At 44.2% G+C, this 21,058-nt stretch overlaps 1 protein-coding gene across 1 annotated transcript in view; it reads right to left on the reverse strand.

Moving 5' to 3' along the window:
- LOC115478998 (plexin-A4-like) overlaps positions 1-21,058 on the reverse strand; it is a 950,498-nt gene that overhangs the window by 129,504 nt on the left and 799,936 nt on the right. Inside the window, 1 exon segment of the mRNA XM_030216702.1 lies at positions 1,987-2,133. Within this exon segment, the coding sequence (XP_030072562.1) occupies positions 1,987-2,133 (147 nt within the window).

A 21,058-nucleotide genomic window follows, 5' to 3' on the forward strand; every position in this document is an offset into this window, starting at 1 on the left:
GGAAGTTGCAGAGTAGGCGGGACGCGCCTGAGAAGAGGCCCCGATGACGCGCGCTGGCAGAAGGCTGGCTATGGGAATTGCCGGTGCTGGAGGGAGAACGGCGTTTCAGGGCAGTAAAAGTGAGCAGACCATGCGGACGGGGAGAGCGGGCAGAAGAGGCTGGGCGGGCCTGGAGCAAAAGTGGCTGGGCCCGTCCAGGCCCACCCGTGGCTATGCCCCATCATGAGTGATTCCTCCATAAACACTAACTTGCTATATTCTCCCTTCAGAAGACTGATCTGATGAGATCATATTTCATATAAAAACATATTTAAACACAACCTGGATAGTTGCTAAAGAATATAATTCCACTGCCTATTTATTGCATGTAAATCTCTCTCAGATCAATTAATTAAATGGGCTGAAAAGACTTCAGATGCTTGGCATACACATATGTTTTTTTTAAATCTGGATGCCTCGCTGCTCAGAGTTCACCTTTGAAACTTAACTTTTTCGGATGCGAACTTCTGGCAAGCATCGTCATAAGTCAAAAAACCTCTCCATACGAGATTCTTTTTCTTGAAGATTTTTGTATAATAGATTTGAAAAATCCACTTATCAAATTCTTTATTAGAGATACAAAAGGCACTTATCTCATCTGTGGCTCAAGCTATTGGGTACGCTCTACAGCGAGCTCCTGTTTCGCCAATGCAGGTACACGCAAAATATGCAAATAAGATAACTGGCTTACAACCTTTCATCACCCTATGTACAAAGAATTGTTAAATTTACTGAGGTCCCTGGACATTTAGCACATGTTTGAAGGTGTGTTAAATGATTCATCTTCATCCCCTAACCCCATCAATATCTTTCTTTCATGGCATTAGCACTGGGGGGGGGGGGGGGGGGAGCAGACTAGAGAGACTGTCATGTCCTCAAAGTGTATGGATGAAGAATAGATCATATCCCAGATTACCATGTTGGGAGTCAGTGGGATTGGCGGTAGGTTAGGGAATAGGGAGAGCATGAGGGATTTTCAGAGGCTGATAACTTGTCCCACCATCCAGTATTTCACTGGACATTTTAGCATATACCCTCTATAATGATGAACACACACAGTTATCTGAAAAGCAAGCAAGAGAGATTACATATGAACGTAAGAATATAAGAGTAGGCCATACTAGGTCAGACCAATGGTCCATCTAGCCCAGCATTCTGTTTTCCAAACAGTGGTCAAGCCAGATCTCAAGTACCTGGCAGAAACCCAAATCGTGGCAACACTCCATATTACAAATCCCAGGGCAAGCAGTTGCTTCCCATGTCTGTCTCAATAGCAGACTATGGACTTTTCCTCCAGGAATTTGTCCAAACCTTTTTTAAACCCAGATATGCTAACCACTGTTACCACTTCCTCCGTCAAAGAGTTCCACAGCTTAACTATTCGTTGAGTGAAAAAATATTTCCTCCTATTTATTTTAAAAGTATTTCCATGTAACTTCCTCGAGTGTCTCCTAGACTTTGTACACTTGGAACGAGTAAAAAATCGATTTACTTCTACTCGTTCTACACCACTCAGGATTTTATAGACCTCAATCACATCTCCCCTCATCTGTCTCTTTTCCAAGCTGAAGAGCCCTAACCTCTTTAGCCTTTCCTCATGTCTAGATCTGTCTGAACAAAAAATCAACCACTGTGGAAACCAGTCTGTATAACTCATTATATCATTTCAATCCGTGTTCATCATATAAACAAACCGATTAAAGACCTCAGAAACCCAGCAATGCTGGTTCAATGCACTGCTATACTGAGTAGACATCCAATCATAGGTCAGGAACACCTCCATTCCATCACATCTTGTTTAATCAGCCTTGTGGGTCCATCACAGTATAACATTCTCGCACTTAACAGGACACCATGCTATATTTCAACCAATTCATGATGAAATCACACCCCCAGAATGATTTAATCCCTTACGTAACATGTGGGTCCATACCTTGGAGAACTTACCAGTGTCTTGTAGTCAATTTGTTGCCTGATGAGTTTGTCCTCACTCAGGGAATAACGGGCTTCCCCAGTGATCGAGTCAATGGGACCTTTTTCCATCTGCTGTTTGATCGCACAGAAAAGGGAGAAAAGCGGCTCTCCTGCACATTCCTTCCAAAAACAAACACCAAAGAAGCCAGTTATTTTACAAGTATATGAGATTTGCCTTCAGCTGCCATTGCTAACATTAGAGAATATTAAGTCCACTGCTAGCAAGTAAATCTCTCTGCATAATATTTTATATGTTACGAGGAAAAGACTTCAGATACTCGGTTCACACTGTTGCTCAGTGGACCGCTTCACCCAGCGTATACTTTGAAATATTTCGTTTCTTGAGGTTATCAATAGAAATCAAACAAAATAAAACATGGAAAAGAAAATAAGATGATACTTTTTTTATTGGACATAACTTAATACATTTCTTGATTAGCTTTCGAAGGTTGCCCTTCTTCCCCAGATCGGAAATAAGCAAATGTGGTAGTAGATAGTATATAAGTGAAACATCCAAGCATTTCATTGACAGTCTAGCAGGGTGGGGGTGGGTAGGAGCTATGCATGGGGACACCTGTATGTTAATTCCATTTTGACGTGCGTTCAAAACACATGGTAGCAAATTTTTTTCTATTTTCTACCACGTGACGCTTACCCAGCGGTAATCGGCAGTTTATGCGTGCTGACGCTTACTGCCCGGTTAGCGCATGAAACCTTACCGCTAAGTCAATGGGTAGCAGTAAGGTCTCAGGCTGAAAATAGATGCATGCCGGTTTTAATTTTGCCGCACATCCATTTTCGGCCACAAAAAGGCCTTTTTTCACAGGCGTGCTGAAAAATGGAGCTGCGCGCATCCACAACACGCGTCAACACCAGCGCAGGCCACTTTTCGGCGTGCCTTAGTAAAAGGGCCCCAAAGTGACTCACCCAAAGTCACAAGGAGCTACAGTGGGAATCGAACCCAGTCCACCAGGATCAAAGCCCACTGCACTAACCATTATGGCACTCCTCCACTCAATACATACATTATCACACCTGGTCCATAAAATTATATACAGTGATGCCCCAGGATATATGTCTGGCCTTTTAGACCTACCAACCAGAAACTCAATCAGATCATCATGCTCTTATTAAAATCTCCGCCACCCTAGTTGCAAAGGACTCAAATAGAAAATCAGTTCATGGATCCAGCTTCTCATCTATAAGTACACAACTCTGGAATGCACTCCCAAAGGCCGTGAAAACTACGTACGACCACCTCAACTTCCGGAAATCACTAAAGACTTATCTGTTCGAAAAGGCATATCCTAATGATCCAACTTAATCACCTGAATCCAGCGACTCAAGTAAACCCAGGCTTGTTTTGACCTTAGTGAACTTTATATAACTTCCCTCTCTATGTTTCCTAATGCGTCTGTACATATCTATTTCATTTGTAATACATTGCTCTATATTTGTTTATTGACCGGAGGAGGCTTTCGCCCCACGGCGCTATGTAAACCACATTGAGCCTGCAAATAGGAGGGAAGATGTGGGGTACAAATGTAACAAATAAATAAATATGAGTTTCTTATGGGGAGTCATGGGTTGCTTGTCACTATAGTGGAGTGGAGGAGTGGCCTAGTGGTTAGGGTGGTGGACTTTGGTCCTGGGGAACTGAGGTACTGAGTTCGATTCCCGGCACAGGCAGCTCCTTGTGACTCTGGGCAAGTCACTTAACCCTCCGTTGCCCCATGTAAGCCGCATTGAGCCTGCCATGAGTGGGAAAGCGCAGGGTACAAATGTAACAAAAATAAAATAGATACTATTGGAGATTCTACATGGAATGTTGCTACTATTGGAGATTCTACATGGAATGTTGCTATTCCACTAGCAACATTCCATGTAGAAGGCTGTGCAGGCTTCTGTTTCTGTGAGTCTGACGTCCTGCACGGACGTACGTGCAGGACGTCAGACTCACAGGAGCAGAAGCCTGCGCGGCCACATTGGTGATCTGCAAGGGCCGACTTCTACATGGAATGTTGGAATAGCAACATTCCATGTAGAATCTCAAATAGTAGCAACAGTGGAGGAGTGGCCTAGTGGTTAGGGTGGTGGACTTTGGTCCTGGGGAACTGAGGAACTGAGTTTGATTCCAAGCACAGGCAGCTCCTTGTGACTCTGGGCAAGTCACTTAACCCTCTATTGCCCCATGTAAGCCGCATTGAGCCTGCCATGAGTGGGAAAGCGCGGGGTACAAATGTAATAAAAATAGTTGTAGAGAATTGCATAGCTTTGTAGTTTCACTTCAAAACTTAAGCATAGTTCTAATGCAAGTTAAAACCTTTGCTGGTAGAAGTAATTTTATATTCACTGTGATCTTTGAACCACAAATGAGTCAACTCTGGAAGAAAAGGCTTTACAAATGAAGGCAAATAAGATTAATAAGGTCTTACTTTAATCAATTTGCTTATAGTTCAAATGTTAGTTCTTCCGCATTTAGATTACTGTAACATGCTTTAATTGAATTTGTCTGTTAAGTTACTGAGAAAACTGCAATCGATTCAAAACACAGCTATTAGGCTGATTTTTAACCTTAAGAAATTCGATAGTGTTTCAAATTTAGTTACATTGGCTCCCGGTATAGCAGAGAATTTTTAATAAATCGCTTTCAGGCTTATTTTCGAAAGAGAAGGGCGCCCATCTTCCAACATAAATCAGGAGATTGGCGTCCTTCTCTCAGGGTCGCCCAAATCGGCATTATCGAAAGCCGATTTTGGGCGTCCTCAACTGCTTCCCGTCGCGGGGATGACCAAAGTTCACGGGGGCGTGTCAGCACCGTAGCAAAGGCGGGACTGGGGCGTGATTAAGAGATGGGCGTCTTCGGCCGATAATGGAAAAAGAAGGGCGTCCCTGACGAGCACTTGGCCGACTTTCCTTGGTCCATTTTTTCTTGTGACCAAGCCTCAAAAAGGTGCCGGAACTGACCAGATGACCACCGGATGGTATCGGAGATGGTCTCCCCTTACCCCCAGTGGTCACCAACCCCCTCCCACCCTAAAAGAAAACTTTAAAAAACTTTTTTGCCAGCCTCAAATGTCATACCCAGCTCCATCACAACAGTATGCAGGTCCCTAGAGCAATTTTAGTGGGTATTGCAGTGCACTTCAGGCAGGCGGACCCAGGCCCATCCCCCCACCTGTTACACTTGTGGTGGTAAATGTGAGCCCTCCAAAACCCACCCGAAACCCACTGTACCCACATGTAGGTGCCCCCTTCACCCCTTAGGGCCATGGTAGTGGTATACAGTTGTGGGGAGTGGATTTTGGGGGGGTTCAGCACCCAAGGTAAGGGAGCTATGCACCTGGGAGCACTTTGTGAAGTCCACTGCAGTGCCCCCTAGGATGCTCGGTTGGTGTCCTGGCATGTCAGAGAGACCAGTGCACTACGATTTCAGGCTCCTCCCATGACCAAAGGGCTTGGATTTGGTCGTTTTTGAGATGGGTGTCCTCGGTTTCCATTATGGCCGAAAACCAGGGACGACCATCTCTAAGGTCGACCATCTCAACATTTAGGTCGACCATCTCTAAGGTCGACCTAAATGTTGAGATTTGGGCGTCCCTGACCATATTATCGAAACGAAAGATGGCCGCCCATCTTGTTTCGATAATACGGGTTTCCCCGCCCCTTTGCGGGGCCGTTCTGCGAGGACGCCCTCATGAAAACTTGGGCACCTCGTTCCATTATGCCCCTCCACGCCTACTTTTCAAGCTACTTATGGTCTTTCCTCTTCTCTACTTAACAATTTGATTTGTGTTCCTTTATGCAGGTTTCCTTAGAGATTACATAACCTGCTGATATTACATTTGGCTATTTTGAAGGGAGTCTGAGTTTTTAAGATAGTTAAAACCATTTTTTCTGATTTTACAATACCTTATTGGAATGTGCTTCCTATTAATATTAGAACTCACGTTAACTACCTTTCTTTTCGTAAGAAAATTAAGAGTTATTTGTTTTGTTGATTCTTTTTAATATGTTTATCCATGCCTGGTATATTTAGGGTTATAACATTTCTGTTTTTAAGACGGAATCAGATGGTGTAAACTGCACTGGACCCGATTGGGGAGGGCGATAGCATATAAGTGTGTGTTGATATTGACATTAATGATATGATGATGAGTGTTGCCTTCTGCTGTGCTCTGGGGCAAAAGTGGCATGGAATTTTTGAGTGTCAATTTAAATGAGCACCATTATTTGGAATATGGAGACTAAATAAAGCTATTCTGATCCACATTCTGTACTTCAGGTTCTAGGATTAGCAAAACCGTGCTTGGTGTGGAGGCCCACTAAGAAGTAGAGCTCTTTCGTTTCCAGAGGCGGTCAGGATTTATAGACATCCTCTTCAATTTATGCTTAAGGGAGATAATAAACCATTCAACAATAAATATACCATAAACAAGACAAATTATACACAATGGAGTCAATATACAACCACAGCAGCATCTGTAATAATGCAGTGGCCTTTTACTTACTCTGTATATACAGTGCTGCTATAAGGATAGTCAATGATGCTGAATAGACGTTTAGCAAATACATATGTACTTTCCAATAAGACTACTGGTATATACACACTGAGAGGTCCTTTTACTAAGGTGCGCTGAAAAATGGCCTGCGCTTCCCGGTGCCGGGTCCCCCCCCCCCTCCTTGGAGGCAGAGACGGAAAGGTAAGGGGGTAAGCGGGAGTGGCAGTGTGAGATGGGGGTGCTGTGCAGCGGTCCGGTTCTGCCCCGGGCCTGGCCATGTCTCTCGGCGACCCTGGGGCGGATCAGGGGGCATTCCTAGAAGTTAGACATGATGTCATCGAATACTGTCGTTTGCACGCCCAACTGCTGAAAATGAGGCACCAGCATTTACAGCAGGCGTAAATGCTGGCGCCTAAAGTTAGGAGCGAAATCCACCCTAAGCTAGTATTTCATAAAGGGGACTCAGCACAGAACACCCTTTATAAAATGCTAGTTCAGTACAGATCTTTCCAGCACAGTTACTGAATCCGTCCCATAGAGGGCAATTCTATAAAGAGTGCTAAAACTTAGACACCCAAAATTTGGGCGCTCAGCTAGTATCAATAATGGCACATTTGTGTGCAAATCGTTCAGAAATACTAGTATGTACCCAATTCTACATCCTGTCTATGGCGAGTGTAAACGGTCATGCCTAAATGTGGAATTTGCAATGTAAACGGGCGTCAGACTCATATTCCCAAAAAACAGACTTCGATTGAGTGAGCCCGCTACTCCAGGCCCTAACACTGGCTCCCCGATCAAGCAGGCGTAGCCTTCAAACTATGCACCACAGTAGGCCAAATGGATCTTTGCGATGCCTCTCTGCACATATGTCAACCCTGGTTCATCTACCCTGTTTCCCTGAAAATAAGACATCCCCTGAAAATAAGAACCTAGTAGAGGTTTTGCTGAATTGCTAAATATAAGGCCTCCCCGAAAGTAAGACCTAGCTCCAAATTGTATCTTCCGCCTCCGCCCCCCGTCTGAGACCGCCCTCAACTCCTCGACATATTACCTTCCATTCCATTTCCGGACACGCCCGCTCTGCGTTTAAAGCTCAGCTGTTATTTTAAGTCGCTGCGGCAGCTCGAGTCCAGTCTCTCCCGTCAGTGTCCCGCCTTCCTCTGATGAGGTATTTCCTGTTTCCACGAGGGTGGGACATTGAAGGGAAAGGCTGAAGTCGAGCCGCCGCTGCCCTTCCCCACAGACATTCGGCAGCCTCCTGAACATCTTTAAAACTGGTGTGAGTGTCCCAACAGAAGGTACATGGGGGGAAAGGGAAGAAGGGGGTATTAGGAACCCTAAGGACTAAGCTTACTTAGAATGCTTGTACTTATCTTCCGGTAGGTAAATGGAGATTCTGTGCACTGTACTGTTCAGTCTCCTTCTTTTTCGTTGTAGAGGGATTGTTGTGCCGACTCATGTTTCACCAAGCTGTATCAAGGCTTCCCCCTTAATTTACTTAATGCTGACTTCTTGTCCTGCTGCTGTGAAATTAAAAGGCTGCTAAAATTCTAGGAAGCTACTGCTAAAGTTGCAGTGGCCATTTTCTCTAAGAAGCTGCAATTTTACTGCAGTACGGTATTTTGAACAGCTTGTATCCTCTGCCAGCTGATATTGAGGTAAGCCTTGGAGTAAAGAACTGCAATAATCCAATCATGTTACTGTGTTTCCCTGAAAATAAGACATCCCCTGAAATAAGACCTAGTGCATCTTTGGGAGCAAAAGACACTGTCTTATTTTCGGGGAAACAGGGTACCACTGAAGAACACAAACCTCAGAAGCAAGGAACTACCTGAACCCTCCATTGCCTGAGATGTCACAAACTCATCTATAAGTTGGTGCATGCAGTGAGTTTTCCTTACCAAAGCACCAAGTGGTGGAAACTCACTGCCTAGGTCCCTAAAAACCTTGACTCATATTCCAAAAAACAGACTTTGATAGAGCGAACCCACTACTCCAGGCCCTACACTGGCTCCTGATCAAAGCACGCGTAGCCTTCAAACTATGCACCACAGTAGACCAAATGATCTTTGGCGATGCCTCTGCATATATGTCAACCCCGGTTCATCTACCACTGAAGAACATAACTCAGAAGCAAGGAACTACCTGAACCCTCCATTGCCGAGATTTCACAATCTCATCTATAAGTTGGTGCATGCAGTGAGCTCCCTTACCAAAGCACCAAGTGGTGGAACTCACTGCCCAGGTCCCTAAAAACCCTGACCTCTTACACCAGCTTTTGAAAACTCCTCACCTACTTGTTCAGGAAATTCTATCCAAAGATAACAAAGGTCAACAAAACATACACAAAACGTTCCACACCAAGCTACCACGAAGTACCAACCGCATCACGCTCAACCATTATGCCATCTCATTGTTTCCTATTTTATTATTTATCTTGGACTTCCCAGCCCTTTGACTTAATCTTTTCACTGTATTAACTTCCCCAATGTCATCCCCTTCATGTCGTAATCCTCTAAACCTCATTGTTTGTAACGTCAAATCTTTGCAACATAATCTCGCTCCTTCAAACTTTATTTGCTAGCCACATTGAACAGAACCAGTTTGAAAAATGTGGGATATAAATACATATAAATTTAATAAATAAATATAAGTGCATGCAAGAACTGTAGGAATGCCCATTTAGGTACAGTTACTCACACCAGCCATAGACATGGCATAAGTGGTCCCCCCCTTTGCAGTTTGTCCACCGACTTAGAAAGCTGCCCCACTGTAGATACCAAATTCACAGGTTCCTGAGTTGATCTATCAATGGAAGAGCTCAGCCTCTCAATTGCCTGCCAGAGGGCGTCCAGTGTAACCATCTCGGGAGGGTTCGAGATTCCCTTCCCTTCAGGACTTGCAAACTCCAGCAAGAGAACTGCCATCACCACATATGTCATTTTTTGCACCAGAACAGCTTAGATCCTTTCTGGACCTGAAGAGGGTGACTAGGAATGTAATATCTGCATAATCGGTTGTTTAAGATTATATAGCTTTGGCTAATATTTAGGCTTCGGCCTTTCTTCTTAATTTTAATGATTACTTAATTTGATCTCCTCGTCTTATTAGCCACTCTCCTGAATTTGGTGGTCTAAGGAAGGGATAAATGCATTATTATATATTTTTTTCTTTATAGTAATAATTTTCCCTGTTTCATATAACAAGTGGATGCTTGTATATTATGACTGAAATAATAAATAAATAAATAAATAAGAATAGCGCCTAAGGGAATTTACACACGTACCTGTCATTTTACCCCTGTTTTGGCACTGAACTACTGTTATCATCCATTTCCACGCCTACAGTTGGATGCCTAGTAGGCTCTCAACTTATCACACTGTTTATAAAATTATCCCCATAGAGGCTATAATTAATGGGTAGGGAAGTTATACACTCAACTGCCACCAATGAACGAACAACTTCTTTTGAATATGAGCCGAACACGTTTGCTCTTATAATACATCCTGATCTCATACCATGAAGCATCAAAATCCTTAAAAGAAGTCTTACAGCTTCATAACCAAAGAAAGAAAGATGTCCACATCATCCACCCTGGAAGAATGCAACGAAGAATCAGCTAAGCAGATACTGGTATATCGGATCCTATGAGCCTCAGGTCTACATAGATCTAGGGATTGGAATGGAGAAGGTGCAGAGAAGGGTGACGAAAATGATAAAGGGATGGAACGACTTCCCTATGAGGAAAGGCTAAGAAGGTTAGGGCTCTTCAGCTTGGAGAAAAGGCGGCTGAGGGGTGATATTATAGAAGTCTACAAGATAATGAGCAGAGTAGAGCAGACAGATGTGAAGTGTTGTTTACCCTTACAAACAATAATAGATCCAGGGGACACAAGATGAAGCTAGAATATGGTAGATTTAAAACAAATAGGAGAAAGTTTTTCTTTACTCAGCGTGTAGTTGGACTCTGGAACTCGTTGCCGGAGAATTTGGTGGCAGCGGCTGGCCTTACAGAATTTAAGGGGGGTTTGGATAGATTCCTGAAGGAAAAGTCCATTGAACATTATTAAACATTTTTTTTTTTTGGGGGGGGGGGGGAGGTTTGCCGGGTTCTTGAAGCCTGGATTGGCCGCTGTCGAGACAGGATGCTGGGCTTGATGGACCCTTGGTCTTTTCCCAGTATGGCGATGCTTATGTGCTAAGGAAAACAGCAAGCTCTCTGTGGGGCCCTTTTACTAAGCCATGCAGGTGCCTACATGCACCCAACTGCGTGGCCCGTGTGATAATTTCATTTTTGACATGTGTCCGCTATTGGCGCCTGAAAATCTATTTTATTTTCTGGCATACGGCGAAAATTGAGTGGTAAGTCAAACTTGACGTGCGTAGGCAATTACCGCACAGTTAACACGAGAGACCTTACCGCTTAGTCAATGGCTGGCGGTAAGGTCTCAGACCCAAATGGATGCGCCAATTTTTATTTTGCCGCACGTCCATTTTCGGCAAAAATTTTTTAAAGGCATTTTTACAGTCGCGCTGAAAACTGGATCTGTGTACGCCCAAAACACTCAGCTACACTGGCGCAGGCCATTTTTTTCAGTGCATCTTAGTAAAGGACCCCCTCTATTTACAGAATTGTCTTTTTTGGAGGGAGGGTTGAAAGTTGTGTTATCATATTTTTTGAGTTTAATGATCAAACTTTCCGAGGCTTAGGGCCTCCTATATGCTTGAAGTGCTCATCCTTTTTTTTTAATTTTATTTTTTATCACATTTACAATATATTTCAAGTATAATTCTTGAGATAGCAAAGATGACTATTAGTCATTATAATATAAGGAAAAATAGTTATTACATATATAATTAAATCAAATCATGATCTTATGCTCATCTTTAGTCCACAATATGGAGGCAAAACATACTATATATCAGGAAAACTTATACTAATATTTAAGAAAAAGGTGGCAGATAGAGAATCGAGTGACTCTTGAATTAGGGCATAGATTATTACAGATCTTGGTTGCGGTACAAGTAAACCAAGCGCTCATCCTTTTAATTACCCTCAATGCCTTTGAACAGAAGAATTTAAATCTGAAGCTAAGTAACGCTTATAAGATTGAAATAATGATTATATAAAATAGGAAAATTGAAGAAATTGAAAAAAAAGTTACATACGGGTTGATCCATGAGGATGTAAAGGACACCATTACCAATTTGGGGTACAATCCCCGCATGGTGGAAAATGTCTGAAAATCTGAGGATCCCTGAGTACTAAGAAGTAATGATTGGTAGCGACACTGTTAAATATTTTTTGCCACACAGGAGAAAATTCTTTGTCGGAGCCGGCGCTTTTTAGCGCTTTCCGGCGCAACAACATATAATCAAATACGACACAGGAGAAGGTTCTTTGTTGGAGCCAGCGCTATTAGCGTTTTTTTCGCCATAGCGAATACAGTAGAACACTTCGCAGTGCCTTAAGGCACTCGTGTTTTGTCATCTGCACGTCATTGCAACAGTACATCGACCCCTGAGGCAGGCGCCTTTGTTGGCACCGAAACACGGCCCGTGTCGGGTCATTGATTAATAAAGTACTCCTGTTGTCCTAGATCTGAAGGCCCAGTGTTGCTTTTTTCTTTTGATGAATTTAAAGGAAATTAAGTCAATAAATATGTGTTTGGGAAGATAATGAACTGATGATAGAAGTATTCCCCACACTATAAGTTAAGGTCTACTTAATTGATTTGAACAGCAGAAAACACGTTTCAAACGTTGGTGTTATCAGCTGATGGCCAGAGCACTTCTGTGTTATTTCATTGTTAAAATACTGCAACACATTTATAACATATATTTTGCAGCTGATTCCACCCCCAGGCTCAGAGCAGAACATTGCAGTATCAGAAAACAAAGACGTTTTATGGTCTTTTCTTCATTTTCCAGTTCTTTGTTTCGGAACATTTTTCAGATGTCTGCAACATGGCAGATGCTATCTAAAGCAAGAACGCACTTCTTTCATGTTTCTTCGTCCCACTGCTTTGTCTTTTTCTTTCCCAAATCCTCTTCATTTATTGTTCTAGTTCAGTATCGGGTTTTTCCTCCTTCCTAGTACCTTCCTTTATTGATGGCTATTCTAGTCTTCCCCCCACCCCTATCCCCCTTTGCCACTTAATTTGTGATCCAAACACGTGCAGGACACAGGCCAGATTCTCTTCTAGTAAATCCTGAAGAAAACATTAATAATCTTGGAGAAAGGCTTCCCTGCTTCTGGTACCTGGCTGCCGTGTAATTAGTTTATCTGCAAGCAATGCCTTGCTTCTTGCTGGCCTGCCTCTGGTCCTTATCAGATCTGTCTTTTGGCCAACAGCAAGAAGGTGAGTGACTGAGTGGAAAACAAGCTTTTTCGCAACCTGCAGTGTGAATTCTTCTAATTCACTGTATTATGGCTGGATCTCAGGAGATAAAGGGTGCAATAATTAAACTGGCCGCACTGGTACAAGCTTTGTGGGTACTGGTTACCCAGAGGGTTTGTGTCCATAATTGAAGTCATTTTGCTTTGGCTACTGACCCAGGAAAAGTGCAAGGGAGAGAGAGCTGTTCTCGCTTTCCCCTGAGTCCTCTTTCCAGCCAAAGCAATGTATGTAATTTAGAAAATTTGAAAGTATGTGCACTGCAGCATATCCTGACAAAACGTCTCCTGCAGGAACTCCTTCAACTATGAGGGTAAAGTTTGAACAAGGTACCTAATTTAAGCCACAAACAGGGCAGGGAATGGTTTTGAACTTTGCCCTCAAGGTGGCTTAGCAGAATCACAATAAGCTGAGATGGGATCTAAATATTTATTTATTTTTGTTACATTTGTACCCCGCACTTTCCCACTCATGGCAGGCTCAATGCAGCTTACATGGGGCAATGGAGGGTTAAGTGATTTGCCCAGAGTCACAAGGAGCTGCCTGTGCCTGAAGTGGGAATTGAACTCAGTTCCCCAGGACCAAAGTCCACCACCCTAACCACTAGGCCACTCCTCCACTGTTGCTACTATTTGAGATTCTACATGGAATGTTGCTATTCCACTAGCAATATTCCAAGTAGAAGTCGGCCCTTGCAGATCACCAATATGGCTGCGCAGGCTTCTGCTTCTGTGAGTCTGACGTCACAGAAACAGAAGCCTGCGCAGCCTTCTACATGGAATGTTGCTAGTGGAATAGCAACATTCCATGTAGAATCTCCAATAGTATCTATTTTATTTTTTTTACATTTGTACCCTGCGCTTTCCCACTCATGGCAGGCTCAATGCAGCTTACATGGGGCAATGGAGGGTTAAGTGATTTGCCCAGAGTCACAAGGAGCTGCCTGTGCCTGAAGTGGGAATTGAACTCAGTTCCCCAGGACCAAAGTCCACCACCCTAACCACTAGGCCACTCCTCCACTCCAGTTTGCCAACTGGATGATTCACCCGACAGGTTTGATCCAGTCCTGGGTTTTTTCCCCATTGCATGCAGGGACTTGTAGTTCTGATCACGGGAGCCAACTTTTCAAAATTATTGGGGGTGCTTAGCCATAGTAGATGACGGCAGATAAAGACCTATACGGTCCATCCAGTCTGGCCAACAAGATACTTTAAATGTATACTCGAGTTTGATTTGTCCTTACCTTTTTCAGGGCACAGACCGTAAAAGTCTGCCCAGCACTTTTTTTTGTACTAAAAGTTCTGAAGATTCTGGAATCCTAAAGAGTTACAAGATTCCGGAATCCCAATTAGTATCAACATCCCATGTAGAATCCCAAAGAGTAATGTGAAGGGGCATAATCGAACGGCGCCGGCGAAATAGATTGCTGGCGATCTATTTTTGCGGTGCCGCAACAGCTGGCCAGAACCGTATTATCTAAAAAGATGGCGGCCATCTTTTTTTCCGATAATACGGTTTAGCCCGGCCAAATGCCAGAGTTTGCCGGGTTTGAGATGGCCGGTTTTGTTTTTCAGCGATAATGGAAAAAAATGCCGGCCATCTCAACCCCGGCGAAATCCAAGGCATTTGGTCATGGGAGGAGCCAGCATTTGTAGTGCACTTGTTCCCCCTGACATGCCAGGACACCAACTTGGCACCCTAGGGGGCACTTCTAAAATTTTTTTTTAAATATACAAATAGCTCCCAGGTGCATAGCTCCCTGACCTTGGGTGCTGAGCCCCCCAAATCCCCCCCAAACCCACTCCCCACAACTCTACACCATTACCATAGCCCTTATGGGTGAAAGGGGGCACCTACATGTGGGTAGAGTGGGTTTTGGGGGGGTTTGGAGGGCTCAACACTTACCACCACAAGTGTAACAGGTAGGGGGGGGGGGATGGACCTGGGTCTGCCTGCCTGAAGTCCACTGCAACCAACAAAAACTGTTCCAGGGACCTGCATACTGCTGTCAGGGAGCTGGGTAAGACATTTGAGGCTGGCATACAGGCTGGCAAAAAAGGTTTTTAGTTTTATTTTTTTAGTGTGGGAGGGGATTGATGACCACTAGGGGGAGTATAGGGAGGTCATCCCCCATTCCCTCCGGTGCTCATCTGGTGAGTTGGGGCACCTTTTTGAGGCTTGGTTGTGAAAATAAAAGGACCAAGTAAACCTGGCGAAATACTGATTAACGCCGCTTTTTTTTCCATTGTCCGCAAAAGCTGGCCATCTGGTAGCCACGCCCATGCCTGCCCATGTCCCGCCTTTACTATGCCGCCGACACGCCCCCTTGATCTTTTGCCGGCTTGGCGACGGGAAAGCGGCGAAGGTGTCAAAAAAGCACTTTTCGATTATACTGATTTCACCGCTTTTAAGAGATCGCCAGCCATCTCCCGATTCATGTCGGAAGATCGCCGGCGATCACTTTCGAAAATAAGCCTGATAGTAACATAGTCCATCCAGTCTGCCTAACAAGATAAACTCATTTTACATGGTATGTGATATTTTAAATGTATACCCAAGTTTGATTTACATAGTAACATACATAGAGGCATATTTTCAAAGCACTTAGCCTTCCAAAGTTCCATAGAAACCTTGTTCCAGGGAGCATTTTCTGAAGTCCACTGCAGTGCCCCCTAGGGTGACCGGTTGGTGTCCTGGCATGTCAGGGGGACCAGTGCACTACGAATGCTGGCTCCTCCCATGACCAAAGGGCTTGCATTTGGTCGTTTCTGAGATGGGCATCCTTAGTTTCCATTATCGCCGAAAATCAGAAATGACCAAGTCTAAGGACGACCATCTCTAGGGACGACCTAAATGTCAAGATTTGGGCATCCCAGACCGTATTATCGAAATGAAAGATGGACACCCATCTTGTTTCGATAATACGGGTTTCCCCGCCCCTTCGCTGGGACGTCCTGTGAGGACGTCCTCAGGAAAACTTGGGCGCCCCTTTTGATTATGCCCCTCCACATCTTTTTTGCTCACCAGTATTGCACACATGAAGTTTGAGCAATTTGGAGACTGACTGATAAAAAACCCCACTGTGGATTCAGTAAATAAAGAATGAAACAGAAACACATGATCGCTGAGGGGGAGGAAGGAACTAGGGAGCTGAGCACCTGGGGTGCGTGGGCAGACTGGATGGTCTGCCTAGGTCTTTTTCTGCAGTAATGTTCCATGTTTGTATCGCACATAGCGCAATGCAGCTGTGGTCGGAGACTTAGAAAGAAGTTGGGTATATGCGATGGGCAAGAGTGTGGGATATATTCTGAGTTTATGCCCCCAGGAACACACTGCAGAAACGCAGAATAGATTTGCATAATTCCATATGCAACAACCCAAGACAAGTCCTACAGGAGAAAACAAATGGAGACAAAGCCCACTTTTTTGGCCTGCCCCATAAATTAGTCCGATAGCTTGGGTCCATTTCCATATAAATCTGATCATCAATCTCTTTAACAGTTCACAATTGGGTTCTTGATGTGAAATGTACAGTCCCAGACCCAGCAGGCAGGCACAAATATATATCTGTTGTCTAATTATTTGTTTGTTTAATTAACACTATTTCATGTGTTATTTCCACCAGACACGGGCGGTAAAATTTATCTTGTCAGAGCTCAAACTGTAGGCAGCGCGCTAGGTGCCCTGATCTTAATTATAGCTAATGTAAATGTGAGGTTTAAAACCAAGACACCAATGGATCCAGGCACTGGGAAAGACAGAGAAGGACTAGATTGTGTTGCTTAAAGTTGGATTTTTGATAGTTCTGGTCTTAGTATTTTTATTGATTTTCAACACAAATACAAACAGGAAGCAACAACTATGTAACAGTGAACAATTGTACAAAGTTGGTAAGAAATCAATAAAGGGGGGGGGAGAGAACAAAGGGGGGGGAAGGTACATAGCAAAGATACTTTACATGCAAAGGCCATATGTACCTAAAGAGGAGCAGTTAAGCGTTGTTTAGCACAACATGTCACACTAGGAATCTTTGAAGTAAGATAAAAGTGGGAAGCATTTCTTTTCGTGCAGAGCAAATGTAAATGATTTTTTTTTTTTGCAAGGTATGTTTCATATTTATAAGTCTGAAAGAATAAGTTCCACCATTCTTGGTAGGTGACCTGATCTAATGATTTCCAGTGCAAAAAAAAATTAGTTTTGAAATGACTTGTGGAATATTTCATGTCATAAAAAACAGATGGTGTCGATGTTCAAAGTGATTTAAAAAGTCAGAAGAATATTTTTTTTACATTTTCTAGCACCGGGACATTGCTCGGCGGTAATCGAGCAGCGCCACAAGCTACTCAATTACTGCTGAGCTACCGCCAGAGCCCCTAACACCTCTTCAACAGAAGGTAATGGCCCCTCCCCACAGGAAATGGTCACACAGCAAGTGTTTAACTTACTGCATAGCCATTTCCTTCCTTAACAAAAAAAAAAAAAAACTTTTTACCAGCAGCGGTAAAAGGGGGCCTCAGTGCATGGCAAACCCGCTCGCCAATTCCACCGCACAGGTTCCCTTTTACTGCCATTTGGTAAAAGGACCTCTTTATGTTGTGAGTTAACCAAGCACCAATCTGAATATCAGTCAGTGCCCGTTTAACTGCTAGGTCTACCCAGATACTTAGTGCCAGGAATCGTGCATGGTCTTGGCTTCAAATATCCAGGGTTAAAACAGCTCTCCCCCCCCCCCCCCCACACACACATATTTACATCAAAAGTTCCTTTCTCCGTACAGGGTCACAGCATAGGTTGCCTGCCACGTCCCACCCTTGCGGAAGCAGGAAGTTACATCAGAAAGGGGCAGGCCGCAGCATAAAGAAGGTTCTGGTCAGTGGCCGACAACCTATGCTGGGACCTTCTACAGAAAAAGAAACTTTTGAGGTAAATGCAGGGGGGGGGGGGGGGGGAGAGGCAGACAGGGGAGATACCGGAGTGGGAGAGGGGGAGTACAAGACCGGGTGATGGAGGGGAGAGAGATGTTGGTCATGTGGGGAGGATGTACTGGGTCCCCCAACTGCTCTGTGCCCTCGGGTCAGTCCATCTCTGCTCTAGATATTCAATGCCAGTGCTCGGATATGATCTGGCATTGAATATCCAGGGTTAAAAACCTCTGATGGCTACAGGCTGAATATCAATTCCCTTGGTTTCAGGATGACCAAAATTATGCAAATGAACTTAATTCTCGGGACAAGTGCCCGATAAAAATTTGAGTGTCTTAAAATCCAAGCCTGCTTGAGGCTCTTCAGGAGCAGAACTCCTTACCCTGGTGAAGCCTCCATATTACCATGATATATAGCCTACTCCAGATTGTCTACAACCATCCCTGTGAAGTCTGGTCATTGTTCAGCAGTGGCAGAAATTCAAATTACAGACCCCTATTTATTTAGATTTTGCTCAGACCTTTTTCAGTAGTAGCTCAAGGTGAGTTACAGTCAAGTACACTGGATATTTCTCTGTCCCAGGAGGGCTCACAATCTAAGTTTGTACCTGAGGCAATGGAGGGTTAAGTGACTTGCCCAAGGAGCAGCAGTGGGATTTGAACCGGCCACTGCTCTAACCACTAGGCCACTCTTCCACTCCATAGGTTGTTTAAGCATGGGTGACTGGAGGCCTCACAGAGTGGTGGGCACGGCTCTGGCCACCCTGTTAGGCACAATGGATAGACCACGCGGGTCTTCGCCATCATTTACTGTGTTACTGTATAGGCTTGTTCTTTGATTATGCTCTTTATTGCAATAAGATTGTTACAAAACTGTTCTCCAAGGTTTGGTGTTAAATTTAGACTAATAAGCAACAATTATGGAAAGGACCCTCAGAGTGGGGGAAGTTCATCTTAGAAGACATGGGAACAACTATCAATGTGGCCCTTTGTTCCCCCTGAACTCCACCCGAGCAGAATTTAAGTCACTGAAAGTCAACATTATCACTTCTGCTCATTGCCATTGTTACTCTTAAGATATCAGTGTTGTTGGTTTTGAAGCCCTCTGCTCTACGTATTGGAGGGACCTGGCTATGCGGAAAGAGCCTTCAAAAATATGTTGGATTATATACTACTACTACAAATCATTTCTACAGCGCTACCAGTCGTACGCAGCACTTCACAATTGAACATGAAGAAAAGACAGTCCCTGCTCAAAAGAGCTTACAATCTAAATCAGGACTGACTTGACAGGACCAATAAGGATAAGGGTAGAAGGACAAATAGGAATGATTCTAAATGGAATGTTGCTACTATTGGAGATTCTAGATGGAATGTTAATGTTGCTATTCCGCTAGCAGCATTCCATGTAGAAGCCTGCCCTTGCAGATCAGCAACACGGCCGCGCAGGCTTCTGTTTCTGTGAGTCTGACGTCCTGCACGTACGTGTTGCTGATCTGCAAGGGCAGGCTTCTACTACTGCTACAAATCATTTCTACAGCGCTACCAGTCGTACGGAGCGCTTCACAATTGAACATGAAGAAAAGACAGTCCCTGCTCAAAAGAGCTTACAATCTAAATCAGGACAGACAGGACCAATAAGGGATAAGGGTCCGACAGACAGATAGGACACATAGGAATGATTCTAAATGGAATGTTCCTACTATTGGAGATTCTGTTGCTACTATTTGAGATTCTACATGGAATGTTGATGTTGCTATTCCGCTAGCAGCATTCCATGTAGAAGCCTGCCCTTGCAGATCAGCAACGCGGCCGCGCAGGCTTCTGTTTCTGTGAGTCTGACGTCCTGCACGTACGTGTTGCTGATCTGCAAGGGCAGGCTTCTACTACTACTACAAATCATTTCTACAGCGCTACCAGTCGTACGGAGCGCTTCACAATTGAACATGAAGAAAAGACAGTCCCTGCTCAAAAGAGCTTACAATCTAAATCAGGACAGACAGGACCAATAAGGGATAAGGGTCCGACAGACAGATAGGACACATAGGAATGATTCTAAATGGAATGTTCCTACTATTGGAGATTCTGTTGCTACTATTTGAGATTCTACATGGAATGTTGATGTTGCTATTCCGCTAGCAGCATTCCATGTAGAAGCCTGCCCTTGCAGATCAGCAACGCGGCCGCGCAGGCTTCTGTTTCTGTGAGTCTGACGTCCTGCACGTACGTGTTGCTGATCTGCAAGGGCAGGCTTCTACTACTACTACAAATCATTTCTACAGCGCTACCAGTCGTACGGAGCGCTTCACAATTGAACATGAAGAAAAGACAGTCCCTGCTCAAAAGAGCTTACAATCTAAATCAGGACAGACAGGACCAATAAGGGATAAGGGTCCGACAGACAGATAGGACACATAGGAATGATTCTAAATGGAATGTTCCTACGATTGGAGATTCTGTTGCTACTATTTGAGATTCTACATGGAATGTTGATGTTGCTATTCCGCTAGCAGCATTCCATGTAGAAGCCTGCCCTTGCAGATCAGCAACGCGGCCGCGCAGGCTTCTGTTTCTGTGAGTCTGACGTTCTGTGAGTCTGACGTCAGACTCACAGAAACAGAAGCCTGCGCGGCCGTGTTGCTGATCTTCAAGGGCAGGCTTCTACTACTACTATAAATCATTTCTATAGCGCTACCAGTCGTAGGCAGCGCTTCACAATTGAACATGAAGAAAAGACAGTCCCTGCTCAAAAGAGCTTACAATCTAAATCAGGATAGACAGACAGGAGGAATAAGGGTAGGACAGACAGATAGGACACGTAGGGAAAGGGGACTATTGAAGGGAGGAAGACAAGATAAAGGTTACGAGCAGGTGAGAAGTTAGGAATTAAAAGCAGCATCAAACAGGTAGGCCTTTAGCCCGGATTTGAAGGCGGCCAGGGATGGAGCTTGATGTAATGGCTCAGGAAGTCTATTCCAGGCATAAGGTGTGGCGAGATAAAAGGAACGGAGTCTGGAGTTAGCGATGGAGGAGAAGGGTGCAATTAGGAGAGATTTGCCTAGTGAACGGAGTTCCTGGGAAGGAGTGTAGGGAGAGATGAGGGTGGAGAGGTAGTGAGGGGCTGCAGAGTGAATGCACTTATAGGTCAATAAGAGGAGCTTGAATTGTATACGGAAATGGATAGGGAGCCAGTGAAGTCTGCAACACTAATAAAGAAAGGT

Source organism: Microcaecilia unicolor, chromosome 10 (assembly GCF_901765095.1).
Source record: "Microcaecilia unicolor chromosome 10, aMicUni1.1, whole genome shotgun sequence".
Lineage (NCBI taxonomy): Eukaryota > Metazoa > Chordata > Amphibia > Gymnophiona > Siphonopidae > Microcaecilia > Microcaecilia unicolor.